The 20,802-nt window shown below is 39.3% G+C and overlaps 1 protein-coding gene across 1 annotated transcript in view; it reads right to left on the reverse strand.

The window, feature by feature from the left end:
• The window catches only part of ITFG1 (integrin alpha FG-GAP repeat containing 1), a 73,869-nt gene continuing 53,067 nt past the window's right edge, over window positions 1–20,802 (reverse strand). Inside the window, exons 13-18 of the mRNA XM_066194276.1 lie at window positions 19,281–19,324; window positions 17,330–17,408; window positions 8,084–8,208; window positions 7,138–7,220; window positions 5,425–5,542; window positions 1–2,091 (exon numbers count right to left, since the gene is read on the reverse strand). Coding sequence (XP_066050373.1) covers window positions 2,032–2,091; window positions 5,425–5,542; window positions 7,138–7,220; window positions 8,084–8,208; window positions 17,330–17,408; window positions 19,281–19,324 — 509 coding nt within the window. The 3' untranslated portion in view covers window positions 1–2,031. The remainder of the gene's footprint in view (window positions 2,092–5,424; window positions 5,543–7,137; window positions 7,221–8,083; window positions 8,209–17,329; window positions 17,409–19,280; window positions 19,325–20,802) is intronic.

Below are 20,802 nucleotides of genomic sequence, written 5' to 3' on the forward strand. Positions count from 1 at the left end.
AACAAGTTTAACAAGATTTAATGCTTAATTCAAAACAGGATGCATAGACTGTGAGCCATGCTACAGGTACTCAGAACCTGGGGTAAACTTTATTATATTGTATATAGTGATGCAATGATGCACTACTGAGCATGCAAAATACCTCCGAGCAAAACACACCAAGTTCATTGTTTCGTACAACAGTTTAAATGTCAGCATGAGGTTTATTCCCAATTGCTTTTTCAGAAACAAAAGGAAGCTGATCTGTGTATTATGTTGTGATAGAGGGTTACAGACAACTTTACTGCCACAGTGCATTATGCATTTAGCATTACTCTTCAACCATCTGAAAAAGACAGGAAAATATCTTGAACTGTGCATCCTCCTAATCATAAAATCTGTCCCTTCTTTTGCTGGTGGGAGCCAATTCTATCAATGCAGTTTAAAAAGTCCAAAAGCATTAAGTATTTATCTAAAAAAAAAAAAAAAATCTTACCTTTTCATGAGAAAAATTGAAGGTGTGCATTAAGGAAATACTCTGTCCTGAATAATAACAGTAATGTGATATGAGAGTCTCCTGTGCTGGCATCTGACCAGTGCATTGTGGAAATCCCCAGCGACACTTCAGTGACACGGCGCTGCTGTGCCTGGTGGCTCGGTGCTGCGGCACGAACGGGTCAGTGTTCAGCAGTGCCACGGTAACCCAGGGCCTCACTGGCACTCAGGGCGGCACCATCAGCCCAGCTTTGCTCCCTCTTGTCCAGGGCTGCCCTGCCAGGCACAGGGAGCATTCCAGGGAAGTGCCAGAGCTGAGCAGGGACCCACTGCACACCGAGCGCCTTGATGACCAACCCTCGCAGTTTGTTGAGAAAGGATGTCCGAGTTTATCCCACAGTATTAGGAACGCAAATTAACTGATCTAACTGCAGAATCAATGGTGGAAACACATGTAAAATAAAAACGTGGTTGTTCTCAGATTCTTCCAGGATCCCAAGTACACTGAGCAACTGTAACTTTATCACCACATAAAATATTTAAAGTTGAGCGACATTTTCTGTCACTATTACAGCCTTATGAAATTTGGGCATAGCGGCGTACGTACAAAATGTGCTTTGATTATTTGGAGTGTCCTATTACATTCTTAATTTAATTGTTGTGTAGCTCATCACTTAGCAGTACATTTTAGGGCATCAATCCTCAATCTCACCTCAAAAATGTTTCTTTTAACGTCTCGAAAAACAAAACCAAACAAAAAAATCCCATACCCTTCTTATGTTAAAAAAATAGCTACTTTCATAATGACTTTATGAAAGTAAAGGGCCTTTCTAAAATAAATGCGGATATAGTTTAATTATAAAAGCGTTTTATGTAATCCTGATACATTTTTATGATTTTAATTTTTTAATGTGTTGTCTTCTCCCTAGAAGTAGCACACATAAATACTGCATCTATCCCAGGATGACCGAACTAGCATTCCACTGCAGGTTCCTTTCGGTTCTCTAAATCCCAAGTTCTTTGACTACTGCACATATGGATTTAAACAAAGAAAAATACAGAATACTTTAGGTTAAGCACCATTTAATACAATCAAAATAATGAACGATTAAGTCATCTGAGAAATTGCACAAGTTTAATTTTCAAAAACCAGGTTGTTTTGCAGGAATGAATAAAGGGCAAGACCAATTGAAGTGAAACAAGGTGTTCTGCTTGCTGAAACGCTACGCTTCCTTTACACGCCTTTCTTTCTATCAAATATTACTAAAGAACTGGGACATAAACAATGGTACATGCAATTTGATCCCTTTACTAAGAAAAAAATAAATGTACAGTTCTGTTAAATAAAGGCCAAGTGCTACTATATACAGTCTCTTAACTGGAAGGCCTTGTGAGACATTCAGGTCTAATTTTAATACTTTCCAAATAAATACCAGATAATGCAACATTTACAAATAACACACCAACAGTACTTTCACGGTAATAATTTTAAAAATCAGAATTTAGTCTTTCAGTTAAGCCAATGAGTAGCAGCTCCTTCATAAATATTAAGGCATGTCACATAGCATCAAAATGGAACCGATGAGCCTCCTGTCGCTTCTCTCTGTCATCTGCTTTCTGAAAAATAATAATAAAAAAACACTTTGTGGAATCTAGAGCAATACTGTTAGAGAAATGAGCTGTCAAGTGTCAGAGAATGGTTCATTTTTTTCAAGCCATTTGACAAAAGGCAAAAAAGCTTGGTGAAAGCCCCAACAATTAACTTTTAAACGATGTCAGTTTGAAATAGCAATAATCTTCACAAAATTGGCTTCTGCTCTTAATGCTCTGCTGTTGTAGTATTTATGACCCATTATTTTCTGTTATTTCTAATAATGCATTTTAAAAGGAATGATTCAAACCTGAAGACTGTCTCCTGGTATGCATTTTGTCTACATTATAAGATGAAATTACTCTGGACTAACTGTAAATGTAATTTATGTTGCATGTACGAAGAAATCTCATTTAAGAAACATTCTGTTAAATACCACTTCAGAGCAAGATGGCAGCTCAAGCAACAACTAACAGCAGTAAGTAGGCAAAAAATGTTCTGTGTCTTTTGTTTGTGTTATGGAAATGTGAAGTAGGATGCACTTCCCTGCTTATTTATGCAGAACACACACTGACCTGCTGAAAGAGTGAATTGGGTGGTGCAGCATATTTAAATTGTATCCAGAATCCATGTCATGTGTAAAAACATGTCCTCTCCCACGTCTCCTCCCGTGTGCTGAAGCACTTAACAGAGGATGCAAGCATTTCCTCAAGGATTCTTGAACACACAGTGCAAACTTGTGCTTTTGTCATGACAGACAGCATGTGTAAATCCCAGCATGAGGGAATTTGGCAAAGCAGACCGAAACGCTTTTCAGCGTGCACAGACCCATGTTCTTTCTTTCCTTCTTTGTTTTTTTTTAAGGAGTGAAATGAAGAAAAGCCTCTCCAGTAGGTGCTGCGTGGGCATTCAGAACCACGTCTCAGTTGATAAAAATACACAACAATTGTGGCAGGAATCCGTGCCCGTCTTCTGCCGTGAGAGTTCATCATCTGCTTTGGCTCAAGGCCAAAGATTTCCTCATTACACAATGTTTATGTGTGATAGCAACTCAATTGGTTTAAATACGGATTTTACCGCATTTTGTAGCAGCAGCAGAGCTGTCAGTGAGGTTTAAGATATATCAGTCTGCCTTTTTTGGCAGGGACTTTATCAGTGTCAGTAGTATTCTGGGTGTCAAAAAAGGGGTGGGAAGGAAGGAGTGGCACACTCTTCCCTACACTGAAATGCTCGTCACATTCCACAACATTTCATCGTCTCACTTAGAAAACAATTTCCACTCCATTTCTTGTATGCTTCCTGAAAAAATTACTACTTCAAATTTGACAGGAACTGATACTCTGCTGGATCCAGCAAACCCTGGAAATCTAGCAGGATTTCCATCACTGTGCAGTGTTTCCATGACCGGCCTCATGACCCCAAAGCAAGTTCTCAGGAATGAGAAGAGGGACTATCGAGGGCTGTAGCAAACATAACAAGATTGTATTTGTAGTAAGATGAATAATGGTGTCAATTCTTCCTCAGTTTCTCTTCCATTTAATGTATCAAAACGAAAATCTAATAACTGAGACTTCAAAGCTTTTTTTTCCTTCAATGCATTCAAAATTTCTAAGGCAAGACAGAGCAACACCTACCCCTAAACCCTACAGTTATTTCAGTACTCCAATACTTGGCTGGCAGAGGAGAGTGTAAGAACTGCTCCAGACAAAGGGCTCCCGCCACTGTTTATCTGCAGAGGTGGAAGTCCAGAGTTTATTGAAACTGCTGAATAAAGCACTGCAGCTCATACATCCTCTGGGGGAAAGAAAAGATTTTAAGTGCCGGTTCCTTTCCCCTTCCTTTCTTTGCTACGTGTACTCCAGAGATCTGCAAGGGAAAGGGATTTAGCCTGGACAGTATTTTTAGGAGAGGATTGCTGAGAGACAGTGAACTAAGAACAAGCTTAGAAACAAGGAACTCTGGAGTTTAACTTTACACATGTCAGTGACGCACAGCACAGCCTCAGCGAACATTCTTATTTGTTCAGTATCTCAACCTCTTCTAAACATTGGGAAGGTGAAAATCCATAGGAAGAACATAGGAGTGAACACGTTTATAACAATGGTCTGAAAAGATACACGTTTGTCGAAACATTTGTGCCTGTTTGGTGCTGCGGAGTTGGAAATGAGCTTACAATATAACCAATGCACCACTACATTCACACACACCCGGGACCTAAAACAGCTCTAGAAGCACTCACTCTGGGCTGAGCCCTGCCTTACGCTGCAGTGCTTGAATTATAAAACCTGTTTTGAACGTTGCCACTAAATCTCCATTTCTCTAGATGGAATTATCCATAGGTAATCCTTCCCCAACTCCAAGTACCTTTTCTGTTGCTCTTGTTTGCCAAAGATACGTTGGAGAGAGCAGTGCTTTCTTGGCACGGCAGGACATGCTAACAACAGCCATCATAAACTTTGTATTTCTTTGCTTTGTGTGTCTCATTCCCAGCTTTATTATTAGCTGCAGACTGTATTTAACATTTTGAAGAGTGAAGACTGACAGACAAATACCATTTCAATACGAAGCATGCGCAGAGCTTATCTGAATGTTTAACAAGGTCATTTTATTTCCATGAGCACAAAAACAAACAGTTCCACCATGTCAGAATGTGCAGTAATTTTATGTGACAGCTAAGATTATGGTTTGGGTATGTAGTAACATTTATTGGCAACTCTGCCAGTTGGGTATGATTGTGAACTGAGCATAGTAAAGAAAAATGGGAATGCCATTTCTTTTGTGACGTGGAAGGCCCCTTTCAAAATGCTTCTTGAAATCAATGGATTTCTATACCCTGCATGTGTAATTCAGACCCACAGAGCAAGGCAGTCAATATGCACGATTGACTCCCTATACGTTCCTGAATGCTAATGTCAGCGCAGCCAGCAAAGAGAGATACACAAGAAAGACTTTCTCCTCATTTTTAGATTACCAGCAGAACTCAAGATAAGTAAACCCAGTTTATGTTCCATTTTCCAAAACAGTTCTCCTTAAAACTGCAAAATGGAAAGCTTAGATATGAAACAAAGATGGCTTATTTGTGTTGGAAATAACAGCTTAGCGGAAAAAAAAGGAAATGAAGAGCAACATGGACAAGCTTAAGTGGCTTAGAGCTTAAATAAAAATAATGCCAATTTTTAAACTCATAGTAAACACTGAATTAATAATAACACCTTTTGCAACTTCATTCAGTCTGTGTCAGAAATTATTATACCGTAGACAAATAGAAAAAAAAAACCCAATGTACAGGTCTGTAAAATATTAGGGAGTGTAAAATAGCATAGAAAATATATTAAAAATATTCCAGTAAATTAGCTTACCTTTTCTTGCCAGTGTAATATGCCAATTATTGCCAGGATGAAAACGCAGACACCAATTAAGGCTATAGCTGTTAGCAGTACAATGTTACTTGGGGTCAAATACAGCTTGGCACTCCAGCTGTACAAAAGAAGAAAATCCAAGGCAACATTAATACCCTTCATTAAGAAGTAGTAAACAGATTTTCCTTACAAAGATGAAAAGAACCTGTTAGGGGAAGACAGGTGACAACCTGGTCTACAGAAATGAGCAGCTCTACTTAGACACTGAAGCTTAATGATGTTTACTTAGAAATACATGGCTTAATATAATTATTTTCAAGCAATACCATGTCTAAGTAGAGTTTCTGTTTAACTTTTCATGAATGCCATGGATATCCTCAGGGAATGAGTTTTTTCTCATTAGGAGATTTATCTCCTGCCCTTGCCTAGGACAAAGTAAAATGCGTAAGGAAACCTTTCCCAGGAATGCCTGGGGCCTGGGGACACGGAGGAGCAGCGGAAAATAACCCCGGAAGATTTTTCCAGCACATGAGAAGCTCCTCTTGGACAGGCTCATGGGTCCAGTTCTCTTTTTCTGAAGTCTACCCAGGGACAACTGCAGTTCTAGACAACATGAGCAGTTGATTATGGCTGAAGATCAACAAAATTAAGGACTTTAGGGCTCCTGGAAGACATGTCTCAAACACGTGAGGTGCTGAGGCCCAGGGAACCCCTTTTTGGGGGTTTCCTATCATGGGAAAGCTCTCAGCAGCAGGATCTGTGTTGAGGCCTCTCAAGAAACCACATACCGACGTTAATAAAAAAAAAAATTAGGAAGCTTTCACTATGAAATCTGATTTCTTCTGGGGATTCCATCCTGTGCTATTCTACAATGTCCATAAACCCACTTTATGAAACGCAAAAACAGTTTAAGGATGCGATAACATTGTTTTGTGTGACACATACCTTTAAATACCTCAAGACTGTAACTAAATTTTCATCTGGCAGATGTTATTTCTGTGGTTGTTAATTAGCAACTCAAGCAGCACATCACTTCTCCACCGTTATTTGTTCTCTAGTAAAATTAACTGCTGAACTGATGTCAGAATCATTTCTGCATGATAAATGCAACTGACCTCACTGGTAGATCAAGCGGCAAAACGCAGCTGGAATATTTGACTAATGTTGCCTCTAATAGCAAAAAGAGAAACATGCTCTCTTTCTGGGAGAAACATTTTAATTGCAAAGTGAATTCCATGTTCAAGCTCTCGTGAAACCAACCCATTCACCTTTACCTAAAGGGAAACATTCATTCCTGTAGCAACAGCTACTGCATTTAGAAGGGCCGAAGCAAAGCTTTGCTATGGAACCAGACAGAAATTGCATGTTTGGTGAAACAAAAATGCTTAATTCAACCATTACCATGCTCGTAATTTGTCACTGAGGATGTTGTTAAATCTAGCAAGTGTGTTATTATTTACAGGAGTGGAGCTGGTAATACATTCTGATTGTTTGTCTGAGCCGGTAATAGGTTTTGATTGTTTATGGGCACCATCTGAGAGGCTGTGTAAATACCTGAGCAGCATTTTCAGCTCCAGCTCAGCACTGACCCCCTGCCCTTGTTCTTCAGTAACTTTCTATACAAACAACTATTTCTAAACCTACACAAAATGCCTCATTTGCACTGTGTATTAATGTAATTTTGGGAAGTGCAAATCCGAATGATGACATTACCTTCGAGGAACGTTATGAGGGTAAGGAATGACTATAAGCTGGGAGTTTGGTATGATAGCTGTCCATTCTTGTTTTCTTATGGACTGAAAGAAAAGCAAAGGCTGTGTCAATTCCTAACAAACCAACATACTTACAAGCAAAGAAGTTCTCTGTTGAAATATACAAAAAGAGCAACAAAAAAGTTGTGGGTTTTAAAAAACTTTAAATATAAGTGATGAATCCCTTTATCTTTGTATAAACCTGTTACTCTGAAAGCTCCAAAATGCTTTAAAACCCACCCCCCCGAAAGTACAAAGCAAAACAACTATTGCTGACATGAAACACAGCATCTGCTTTAAAAGTACAAAGTAGCAACATAATAGGGAGAGAAGAAAAGAACTGATTCTTCAAAGGAGGTAGGCAAAACAATTATCCAAATCAGAATTTGGCCCATTTCAGTACTTCACTTCTCCAAGTAGTACCATGAGATCTTTAAAGACTGAAAATGGTGAGGACCCCACTTTTATGTTTCGTGTGAAGATTGGAGAATCACAGTAATCTCTCCCCACCATGACACCGCCCGTGGTTTCACCACTGAAATGCTGAAGGGGTTACGTGAGTCCCAGCCCAGCCGGAGCAACTCTGCGAAAGCCCTGCAGCTACTGAATAATTGGACCCTCGGACCTAATACCCACCTGCCCTACAGGCAAGCACTGAACACCTGTGCTAACATTTACAGACAGGAAACAGTCATCTTCTGGTTTTATTTTGGCTTATGCACCCCTCAAAAAAAACGGGCAAACTGGGCTCTTTTGGGCAAACCTTTCCGTACGCAAACTGACTTCTTGGATATTCTTACTTCAGAAAATGAAAAAAAAGAAGTGTCCCAGCAGTATTTCTACCCAAAGTCTCTTAGGAAAGGTAACACCATAAAGGATTAGCTTGACAATGTTAAACGCCCACCAACCTTTTCCCCCAAGGGCCGAGGGATGCCAACGTACAGGTGGTCGAGGAAGTTGGCGCTGCGGCCCAAGCCCAGCACGTTGTAGGGCAGCTGCAGAGCGTAATGTGCTGACTGGCTGAGCTGGCCAGCTGCAAGGAAAGCAGAAAGGAAACCCAAATAGGTATTTTAGGGGAAAAAAAACCCCGATCAATGAACCCCCAAACTACCAACTTGCTACAAGAATACACATTCCCCAGTCAGGAATAAAAATGTTTGAAAATTTTCACCCATTGCATGATTATTTAATTCTTAAAAGCTCAATCCCACATTTCCAAACTACTTGTGAACACTCACTTGGAGAAGAGCTTAAATACTTTACAAATTCAGGTAAAACAATTCTTTTGAGTACCGTTTCTATGTTAACTCAAATCTCCATTATTTGTTACAAGCTGAGAAGAAATCAGCTGTCTGCATTTATTTTTATATGATTAGTGCCAAGTCTCTTGCCCCATTGATTTACAAGCTCAGACTCAACATGTGAAGGTTCACTTTCTTGTCAGTGTTAATCAGTAATTACTACTGCGTCACAAAATCAGCTAAGTAAATTCTCATTAACAAATTTTCAAAGAACAAATTAATGTAATGAAACAGTGGTTGCAAGTTAGTAATAATGATAGATGAAACTGTAGGTGAAAAATAAGATTCTTGGTTTCCTAAAGAGGCAGTGAGGAAACAGACAAGTGTTCCAGTTATCCACAAGTTCACTGGCATCATCCCATTTCCAAAGGAACCAGGTATTCCATTTCAATAAAAAAATCTTGTAATCGTTCAGTTGCTGGCCAACAGATTCAGAAGCTGTGTGGGTTCTCTGTTCTCTCAGCAAGTGAGCTGGTTCCACAGGAGCAATGGCATCAGCACCTCAGAAGCACCACAATGAAACCAGCCTTCACCAGATTAACAGGAATGAGTGCAAGGGACACCTGACAAGCACAAAGGGCTTTCTGTGACCAACAGAAACAGCTTTTCACGAGGACGTGATCTAGTCAGTACTTTTAGAGCATCACATTTCTCTCACCTTTGACCCCTAACAGATTATGCCTGAAACTGGAAATTGTAAGTTAGACAACAAAATGCAACAGAATGTGAGTTGAAGAGCAGGAATCCATATTTTGTAATGAATTTACAGCCAACTCCTTTGTGCCTCTCCCATCCTCGGCTCAATTTGGGAGGCAGCACGTTACCTCGGCCCACCAGCCGTGGGCCAGACTGCTGACACATTCTGCGTATTTGCGGTGAACACAGGGGCAGCAAAAACTCCTAACTCACCACCACCGCTTCTTTGGCAAAGCTAAATATCCTTGCAAGAAAAAACCAATCCCACCCTCCCCTTCCTGGCTCCTGGAGATGCCACTAAACGCAAGCATTGGCCCCAGCACAGCAGCACTGCACCAAGGGACAACCAAGACACAACACCCGCTTCCAGAAGCAGCTCTTCAGCTCTTGGCTGCTCCTCTGGGGACAAACTATTCCCTGGAGTGCAGGCTGGTGATTCTCAATCCCTGCTCAGCAGCACGGTGATTACTTCACGCTTCTGTTTCTGTGAACCTCCCTTCCCCTACCAGCTCTTGAGGAAGCTGCTTGCCATACGCTGTCAGGCATGTTTTGAAACAGGCCTGTTTAATCAGGAGGTAAATGTTCTGTATTATTTTGAATTTAGAGTGACAATAATTTTATTTTAAAAAGCAAGATATACGCCAACTGAGATCTGAAAAATCGGCTTGATGCAGGTATCTTTTTATTAGGCTAAAATGCTATTAGCAAAAAGTAACAGTAATGGTCTTCCTAAAGATTATACACATGCTAGAATGATTCTTTCCCCGCATAGAACCATGTAATGAGCAAGCAGACGAGGAACTACTTAAGCTGGACTTGTACTTTCAGGTCCCCATTGCAAGGACAAGGTGTACTGTGCACACTGTCGGGTAGATTTCTCAGTTACAGAAGATGTGGCACAAAGCACTGACTGAGCAGCTTTTCTCTTTAAGAACAGGGATTTTTCCAGTAAATTGAGATAACACAGGATAGGACAGCATAGGATTTGAGTCCTGAGTCTGTCCCTGCCTGGCCACTGACTTCCCCAACACGATCTTGGCTAAACTGCTCCATCTCCAGGTGTCAACATCCCAATCTAAAATGGGAGTAATTCCTGAATTACATAATACCCGAAAGCTCCAGTTACCAACATGCAGGTAGTAAGGAGCCAAGGTGGATGTATTTAATTTCACTTGGTTATAGAAACAGACCAGATGTGCTACTTGATCATGCTGCAACATAAAAAAGCTTTTCTTTTAGAATTTATTTCATTCATGCTGAATGCTGAAGGACTTTCCCCAAAAGAACGAGGTACTGCTGCAACATCGAAAAGCTTTTAGAATTACTTTCGAGTGAAATATTTAGGATCACGAGAAGACTGCAACCAAGATCTTGCTTTTTTTCTTTCATCTTACAAATGAAATGAATGTCAACTAAATTAAAGAGAATAAAAGAAAATGCCATATCCTGTGTGCAGTCAGCCTTAAAGAGGTTAGAGAGTCACACGCTGCAGCTAGAATTCTTAAAGCACTGAATAATTTCATGGCTACTAACGCTGGGTCTTATGCCTACTAAGATAAGGGTAATGAAATCTTACACTTCAGGATGTAAACAGATCATTTGCAAAGGTCAGAAAGGAATGTTTTCTCCTACACAGCAGGCAGAAATGTGCACGTACATATTTTTTTATTTGCCTTTAAAACTGGGAGGTATTAGCTGAGCAGGATGATAGAATGTACAAGGTTCCAGTTTATTAAAGCTGACTAAGCACAGGAGAACTTTGAGACTCTTCCTTGCTTTCCTCACCCTGTATCTATCATAAATTCTCTTTGATGCTTACTGAGAAGTTCCACTTAGAATTGCAACCAAGTAATTAAGAATGACAACTGCTCACCTGAGAAACATAAAAGCCCCAAACCAAGATGAAAAATAAAAAGAGAAATTACAGAGAGTACTGTCAACAGTTTACTGACATTATCTGAAGTTCCCAGTCACCAGTAACTAATTTACTTCTGAAAATATTTAAAATTTAATTTAAATGGCAACCACAGCGATTTGTCCTCTTGTAAAACTACTGGAAACAGCTTTCTATTTGCTCCAAGAAAATCTGAAAATAGTTTTGCATCTTCGAGGAGGAAAGTGGGATTTCTTTCTTACATTCAAATTGTTCTTTAGGTTTTTGGAAGTCAGTGTAGACAAGACGGAGGAAGTGGCTGTTGCTTCACAGATTGTTTTACTTTATCAGTAGAACTGTTACTATAAACAAGAATGAAAAAACCTTCTCCTGATCATGCTACATGGGATTTCTTTTTAATACTACTTTTAAGACTATTCAATACTGTGTGTTTTGCCTTAAGCTTCTTGTTTCAAAAATGCCATTCCAAAGCATGCAGATAGCATGGACTATGGTATTGATATTAGTGGTGGTATACATATTCTTGTTTTTAATCATCATGAAGTTTATTGCTTAAAAAAACCTTGGGCAGAGTAAAATCCTCAACATTTTAGGACATGATTTTCTGTGGTTTCAGCCTATCTGAGATCAAATTTGTAAGGAAAAAAGCTAATGATGTTGGGCAGTCAGACCTCAGAAGATTTTGCAGAGTTTGATATTCAGAAACCATTCTGGACCTTTTGGAATCAATCTCCTTACCTCTGAAGTCTGGCATATAAAATTGGAAGCAATTTGTATCATTAACCTTTCCAAAGTCTTGTCTGAAAACCAGAGCCATGTGTTGCCTGTGACACATCCAGTCCTTGTTCTTTTATACCTGAATTAAGTAATTTTCCTTCTGTTTCCATTATCCCGATGTAAACTTGCTGAAAGCTCAAGGGGAGCCTGTTCTCCCCTGAGCTGAACTGAAATGCCCTCAACAGCTTCTTTCAGGCTGAACAATTTAACTTTGTGAGGAGAAAGAGGCTGAAGTTACATGTAGAAGCAATGCCTTCTCTTGTTCGAACAGCACTGACAACAACGTGGTACTGGATTTAGGAACAACCTCATTGAACCTACAGAAATAGATGCACAATACTGAGAGTGTTCAGTCAGTTTAAATAAAGTTACTTTGTGAAATAACAGAGCAGAACATGCAAGATCACTACACCCAGACCTGAAAGACTAATGGAAAATCTGATTTCAAACTTGTGGTTTCCTGAAGCATTCCTTGTAATTTTTTAAATTATACTTTTCTTCACAAAATATTATTTGCATTTAATTAGCCAATTAAAAGCCGTTCTGTGTAATTCAAAATTCAGTAATACTATTTAGGATTCCAAAAGTGCGTCTTCTAGCCTCAGACCTGCATGTAAATTCTTCTGTACCATCACCTACCCGAACACTGAGGTCAGCACATGAATGACTTCTTTTATACAGATTAGACAAATATATGCATGCTAGAAAATGTAAAAAATTAGTCCAAAACGTGCCATGCAGGGGTTGCATGGACTGCAGCATGGCTGGGAACAACAGCCAGGCAACAGCTGGAGCAGGACAAAGGCAGCTCAAGATTTGGGTGCAGCGACCTTCCCTGCACAGCTGCAACACTGCAGCGATGTTTACTCTGCAGCCATTACCAGCACTGGCCTAAACTGCACTGAATATTTCTCCATTATTTGAAGCTGCCAGCTCCTTATTTTATTTCAAAATATGCCAGAGCTATTTACTGCAAGAGAAAGGGAAAATATAACTGATAGTCGTGAAAGAGCCATGGAATATGCCGAAGAATTTACAAAGAACCTTTCACGAAAAAAAACCAGTCTAACAAAAACCCAACAATTTCAAACTTGGAATTTTCATAGAAAGTTGGAGAAACAGATTTGCTCGGCTGTAGTTGAAAGCTTTACTTCAGTTCCTTTCATACTGCATTTGGGGATCACTGCTTGGAAAAAAAAAAAGCAGCGGTCAAAGAGTTTCTTTTCTGCTTGAAATATGCAATGGTAACTTCATTTTTCTAAGGGCTGGGGGTGTCTCCCTAATTTTTCCAGCTGGTTGCCTCTTTTCCTTAGCCCCCCCCCCAACAGTAAATTTCAGATTAATGCAGTACACAGCTTCACCTCTCAACCTTGTCTGCAATACCTGGTTCTGGAGTACCAGAAATAACATGGGAAAAGGAATTCAAAGTGCACTCTTGGGACTTGGACACTGATGAGTGCAATGCAGCCAACACCTGGGACACTTCTGCAAGCCCAAACTCCAAATCTGATGCATTTTTATGAAAAATACCTTTACACCATAAAATTATAGAAGGAAAACTGGTAACTTAAAAACCCCTCAAACAATAGAATTATCATATTGCTGATAGGGGAAGCTGTGTCATCTGTAATGTCCAAATACCCAGGGTTTGGTACTATTGCAAGCAACATTACAAGTTCAAGTAAGTTTTCTGAACAGAAGAGAGTTACAGAAAAACATACTGGAAGGCTATTCCCACCTATAGCAAACAGAAAATCCTGGTCATTGAATCCAGCTATTCAATTATTAAATTACTCCAGCATGTTCCATGAATACACTCTTCTTTCTGTGTAGCGGAATTTGACACAATGAACCTTGCAGCGTCAAATGGCCATTGAAAAGAAGCTTATTTTGCTTTTTTTCTGGTACATATTGCAATGTTTATATTTAAATTCACGACTATAATAGCTGCTAGACATTTGTGTTCACCTCACAATTCAATTTAGTTAAACAGCAGGAGAACTCAATGCAACAACAGGGAAGAGTAAGCAGATTTCAAAAAACCAGAAGGGCACGACTTCACAGCATGTGAAAGGTCATTCTGCCATGGAAGGTTTCAAACAAAACAAAGCAAAAGCAGCAAAATAAAAGAGCTCTGGAATGAGAGGTGCAAAGGCCATCAGCTTCATCATCCACGCAGCTTCACTCTTACAGATGCTTAAACAAATTATGACTCGATCCACAGGAGCCATTCAGCGAAGCTACTCTTATCATCTTCCTGTGGATATGGAGCCACTTGTTCCTGGCTCACAGAATTAACACGTTTGGTAGCTACGAGCTGCAAGCATGAGCCTATTTTATTTCAAACTCCATCAGCATATTTTGACTTCTGGAGAGAAAATTCAGATGTGCATAGGCTGAAACACAGAAGATATTCTCCCAAGAAAAGCCTGGAAATGTATATGCAGAGCTGAAAATGCTGGCTGACACTCACACTTAACTGTGGGATCTCCTTAAAAATATTAACTCCAAAAGAAAAGGGAGAAGGCAAGTTGCAGGACATGGATCAGAAAGCATGACTTAAATTTGAGTTTGTGTACTTCTCCAGGATTTACACTGGACCTGGTCTGATCTCAAGCATGAAATTCCTTAAATATTTGAAGAAGCTGCTGCAGTTGATTTTCCTCTCAGGAAGAGAAGGTCTGTGGAGATATTAACTGCAGATGCAAGGCCCAGAACTTCTCCATTCTAATGCCCATGTTGGCAATTGCTATTCCTTGTCGCTAATGTAACAGTATTTCTTGTAAGATTACAAGTGATTTGAGCAATGTGAAAGTAAAACCACAGAATGCATCCTAATTATTATTCTGCTACCTTTTAACAACATACTGGAATGTTAATAGGAGACAGAACAATTCTAACAGTGTTTTTAAGAAAACCCTCATAATTATGCAAATTTTCTGTAGTTAAGGCTTGGCAGATCAAAGAACCTTAACATGAATTAGATAAGGACAGCCATATGGGCCTTTTTATTTTACTCTTTGCACGAATATTGCCTACATGGAAGTTGCCGTAACTCACAACTGAAGTCCTGCAGAGTTCAGGAGAACAGAAGCAGAGTAGGGGCCATGGCTTCGAGTCCTTTATGATTTACTTAAGCCCAGGGCTGGAGGGATAACTTCAGGTGATTGGTTGCAGTGGTCCAGCCAAAAAACTGTTCCCCCACTGAGTGCAGCCATAAAGGCAATAAACAACAGCAGGTGACTTTGAGGGGAACAGGAAAAGGAATGGTGACTTTCATTTTCATCAGAAAAATAACTATGTTTTTACTCATGTTACTTCTTGGGAAAGGGATTCATTCTTTTAAAATTTTGACTAGCCCCTTTCATATAATTCAAAGTTTCAAATATGGATTTACCAGTAACATTCTATAAAGAAGGCAAATAAGTTGATGAAATTTAGTTTAAAAATAGCATATGGATGCTATACTAACGTGGAAAAGATGTTTTTTAGGTTTATACATGGCCCAAAAATGCCATGTGGGTTTGGCATTGCCTACCAGTACACACAAGGAGTATTGCTTGATGATTTCCTGGGAGTCAAAAAGAGGATTGTGATGTAATGGGCTGTTTTTCCAGACAACACGTAGGCCAGCAATTCTAGTCAGAACATCTACTGAATCTTACACCTAACACTTGCAAGAGAAGAAAATCTAGCTACAAACATAATATAATACAACACCCTCAGAAAACATGACTTTCAAAAGTTCTTGCAGGAATTATACAGACTCAAAAAAAAAATCTATTAACTTATTAGTGTTGAGAAACTGATCAAAGACAGCACTAGAAAATTCCCTGTAGCAATACTGCTGGGGTCGTAAATGCACTTGGAATTCATTACTGGTATTTCATAATGTCAGAACAGAGAAGGAAATTCATCATGCCTGGACTCTGTTAGGTTTTTATTCTTGTAAATATGGTAGCTGTGAAGGGAATATAGCGGTATTAAATCACATTTGAAAACTCTTTCTTAGAGTAAATCGGAAAAACAATGCATTTATGGAAGAACTGTCCCCCCAAATACAAACAAACAAAAAACCAACAAAGCCACAACCAACCAAACTCAGCAAACCCTGAAGAAAATGTTTAAGAAAAATGCATTTGCTTCTATTCTTGGAAGAGAGAAACAGGAAAAAAAAGTTAGGAAAATGATACATGAAATAGGTCCAAATTTTAAGCTAGTTTTATTCCACACATTTGTAAGGTATGTGCATTGTTCCGTGACACAGAGTTTGAAAAATGTCTTTATTTAAGCGTGTACAAACACAGAGATGCCAGAGTACCAAAATACGTTTTTGCAGCTATCTGGTTTATATTTCAGGACATCTTCTTTCTCTTTAATTTTTCTCAGGTGGAATTAACAGTCCTGAGCACACTATTCATGGTGAGAGCATTGCCAGTGATTCAGACTGACTCAGGACCTTAACACGTCACCCTCTCCCCCCCTAAATTATTGTTTTCATTTCAGTTGGTGTTATACGGCATAAGATCTTCCCAGTGAACTACTGGAACCATTTTTTAAAAATCTGAGTTTAATTTGAAATGAGACTGGAGAGACAGATACAGATGACTGCACTTACTGATCATGTTCAGCTGATGAGGTTGGGATATTTGCCTAAGCAAGAAACGAATCCATTACAGTCCTAAGATCACCAGTCATAAATGAGACTAATAAACCACTCTGCACAGTCTCGTGTGTTTTCCAGAAGCCACCAGCACACACCGAGGAAGGCAGCCCCGGATATTCTAACATCAGGCACCACCTGGAACACAGCCTAATGGATGATTCTCTCTTTGGCTGCTTTGTTTTTGGACTCCTGCACACTGTGGCACCTGCACCATCCCAGGCCATTAAAGCTTTCGTTCCAATTCATGTTGCACCAAGCACCTTCCCCTTGATTTTGACCCTGTTACCTGATGATTGATACCCTGCAGCTCCTGCATCACCTGCAAGGACACAGGCATTCCCCCTCCAGCCTCCTCAGGATTTGATTTTAGCCGCCACTTGTAGTGAACAACTCCAGACAGATACATCCTGTGTGCCCTGAATATTATCCTGATCTTTTGTCCCCTGGCTACTAGGATTGTATTTAACGTTTTTCAAGGGCACTGCTGTTTCTTAATTCATAATTGCTTAGAAAGCAATCAGAAGCTTATGCTATTTCACAAACTGATGATATTTTACCCAACAATTTTTTGCTACAGCCAACTGTTCAAACCCAACTGGCACAGGACAAATGAAAAAATAATGCAACTGCAATGTTTGTAATAAAAATGCAATCTGTAAAGAAGGAAGAGAACGTTGAGGGGGGGTTGGCATTGTAAACTACAGGCACCATTGAATCCATTCCCATTTCCCTCTGTCACCTTTCCAACTCCTGAGGTTGCTGAGAAGCACAAACACAGACAGACTGAGCCTTGGGTATTCCCAGAGTGAGTTTCTCTTACCTGACCCGTTTTTCAGGTATCCATTTGCATCTACAGTGGTGTACATGATGTAAGGACCAGGCTGGTTAACTCCAAAAGGCTACAAGGGATAAAAACCAAAGAAAAAGGCAGGCAACATTTTAGGAACAGAAGAAGCCATAGTAATTAAACAGCAAACTGAAGAAAAATATTTTTTACATTAATAATTTGGTTTTTATGTTTTAACTTTGAAATCTTGCAACTGTTTTTAGTCATGGTATTATGTGGAAATTAATTTTCATAATCACAGTAATCAGTTGGCTAAGCAGTGTTCAGTTTCTCATGAAGAAAGCAATGCTATTCAGTCCTCTGGTACAGGGTTTAATGTTTAATGTTTCATTGGAAGCTATAAGTGAAGTAAAAATCCCCTAAAAATTCAAAGAAATAACTGCATGTTCTGAAAAAGCAGAACTCATTTGGTACCGAGAGAATGCACTGTCTTGATGGCATTTCTGAATTGAGAAATACTGCACAAATTCCGTCTTTTTATCATTATTCAGCAGTGCTTCATTTAATAAATGGAAGTGATTGAACAGTCACTAGTCAAGTATTGGTATATATTTTAAGCAAATTTTCTTGAGGAAGAAAGCGTACCTTAACATCAAAGCACAGACATGAGGAAAAATAAACAAACACCCAAAGAAGTTGTGCATTACTGAAGATGAACCATAACAAATGCACCTAAGTAAGAAAGGGTGGGGAAGGGAGATGAGAGACAACTACAGAATAGATTTTAAAGGAATTTTTCCTTTTTTTTTTCCCCTAGTGCTGAATTCAAGCTGATATTAGGGCATCAAATCCAATAGACAGCTTTAAAGTAAGTTACAGAAGGAACACTAGAAGAGATGACGGTGTTTCACAACATGCCTTAAAAAGGAGTAAGTTGAAACTGCAAGAGTAAGTGATAATGAAGACAGATGAGATCAAAGCCTGAAAATAACAACTGATTAGAATGAAAACTAAGGAGACCACAAAGGTGATGCTGATGCAGATCTATGGAAGATGAGCGAATATGATGAAATTTAAATTTTTTTTTTTTTGGTGCCACATAGCTGTACTCTGGCAAAATGTACCTTATGCTACTTTCTGTCAGAGAACTCCTATTACAATGGAGGCAACAGTGTTTCAGTGATCTCCATAATGAAATTTTCACCAACATCTGCTGTGAAGATTTGCTTTTTAAACCCTTGATTTTTGTAATTAAGTTAATGATACTATCAAACCTCATTATTTTAGAACAGAAATTAAACCCCATGTCTCAAAATAGGCTTGAAGTGAAGGTTAGCCACATTTGAAGCAGTTTTTCTATTTTCAAGTCAAAATTAAATGTGAAAATTTTGCAGAGCTGAAGTGCTACTGCTACCTCTAAGTTCCTCTTTCAGGCCAACTTTCACAGTGAACATTGCTAAACAATTTGTTAATTGGCAGTTTGGTGGGTGAGTTGCAGATCTCTGGAGACGAATAAAATAATCTGAACAGAAAACACCACATGTGTATGGCTGTGTGCAGAATCATCAGAGCCCAGTGCACTTCCTTCCTTGGCTGTGCCCACTGCTGGAGTTTGGCCCAGAAGTGGCTGGATCTGCCCCACTGTCAGTTTTGCCTGGAATTTCTAAATGCCCGTCAAGACTTGGCACAATTCACAGTTTGGGCACCCAAATTCCTCCTGCCTCTGGTGTATCCCAGCCCCAGTGTTACCCCCAGGGTAACAAAGCTCCTGCTTTGTGATTTTTGTCAATCACTCCATCGATTCCAGCTCTGAGCAGCAGCTGCCCGAAGATATGGGTCTCACAGAAGCAGAAGTTGGCCAGTCATGACTCAGGTTACACATTCTTCCAGTCAATAACTCTTTTAATATGTCGAGAGTTTTTGGTATAATTAGACTCCAGCTTATCTGAAGCTAAAAACTAAACAAAGCCATTGTCACACTTACTGTTATTTTCCGAGGACAGTCATTAGAACAGAGGCCGCTGAGAACTGCAAGAACAAGAAGTGAGCATGTTGTGTTTATGTTCATCTTAGAAGCACCACCTTTGAAACCTGGTGAAGTCTAGTGCTAGTGTCAGGTATCCACAAAAACACAAAGAAAAAAGGTATCTTTGTGACCTCTGGTAATGGATAACATTTCCTTATCTGTTGGAAGCATACTTGGCAGAAATTCATCCCTGCTTTACCCCACCTCATTGCTCAACCAGCTTCAAAAGGACAGATTCACCAGTTAGACAAATTCCAAATGAAAACATTTTTAAAACAGTGAACTATACATTTTATTCATTATTCTTCATTTCTAACCATTTAAAATACTGGCAAAGATTCAGCTTTACTGTTTTAACTGATAAAAAGATAACAGCATCATTTTCCAACTTGGTTTAAAGCAATTCACAAAAGCTGTAACAAGCAAAAATCCCATTACCGATTTATTCTATTAAATCAGAAGTATTATAAGCAGGTGTACATAATGCTAATTAATATCTCAAGCCTGTGACAGTTGCTCCAATTCATTGTTTAAAACTTACTAGTTTGAAAAATCAGTTACATTCAGAAATCTCCATTAAAAAGCTAAATGAGGGACAGTGAAAGCCATCTGTTCTGTAAGTCAGGACATCCTGTCGCACTGAGTATTAGAACAGAACAACAAAACCCACACACATACAATAATCTAAAGCCCATTCTGATGCAAAATTTGGACTTCTGATGACAACAGTTTGGTTGAGCAGCAGGCCAGTAACGGCAATGGGCAGGGAGGAGGATGCACACCAAGTACTGAAGCCAGGGAAAAACATTACTTCTCCATGAATTACGGTATCCCAAAGCAACCACGGCAGACAGAAAATGAAGATCTGCACCAGATTTGAGGGCAGGTCATTCTAACCACCAGGAGTTGCTTAAAGCATTTTCTGTCTTTTTTTTTATGAGCCCATTGAGTTTAGGGTCCAAAATGTTTGGGACCAAGGAAATACCAAAAGGTGCTTGTAAGATATCCACAGCCTGATTAGAAATCACTCCCTATGAGAGTCAGAAATGGCCCTGCTCTAGTCAAGGAAGTTTTCTAATAATTTGTGTGTGAATATTAACAACTGTCAAGCCTACTAAACTATGACTCTTCATTTGTGATTTCAAAATGTTGCAATTTCTATATACAGTAAGATGTAATATTTTACACAGTCCAAATCCCCCCAATATCTGAACAGTTAAGACAAATGTGTGTGGCAAAGCAGAATTTGAAGACTATATGCACCTACAACTAGGCTGTTGAAGCTACAGCTTTAATTTATCTGTTACACACAGGTGAGTATGCAAGTGGAACCAGGTCTTCCCATTTTGATGCAAAAGGGCACACTGAAATTTGCTGCTCACTTTCACTCCTGGAACAAATTACCTGGCCAAGTCCATTTGACATCAGTTGTAATGAGCAAAGCTGTTCTCCTTGTCCAGATGCCAAATAAGTGAACACA

This window comes from Chamaea fasciata, unplaced genomic scaffold (genome assembly GCF_029207755.1).
Source record: "Chamaea fasciata isolate MVZ Bird 193981 ecotype frontalis unplaced genomic scaffold, bChaFas1.0.hap1 SCAF_12, whole genome shotgun sequence".
In the NCBI taxonomy this organism is placed as follows: Eukaryota; Metazoa; Chordata; class Aves; order Passeriformes; family Sylviidae; genus Chamaea; species Chamaea fasciata.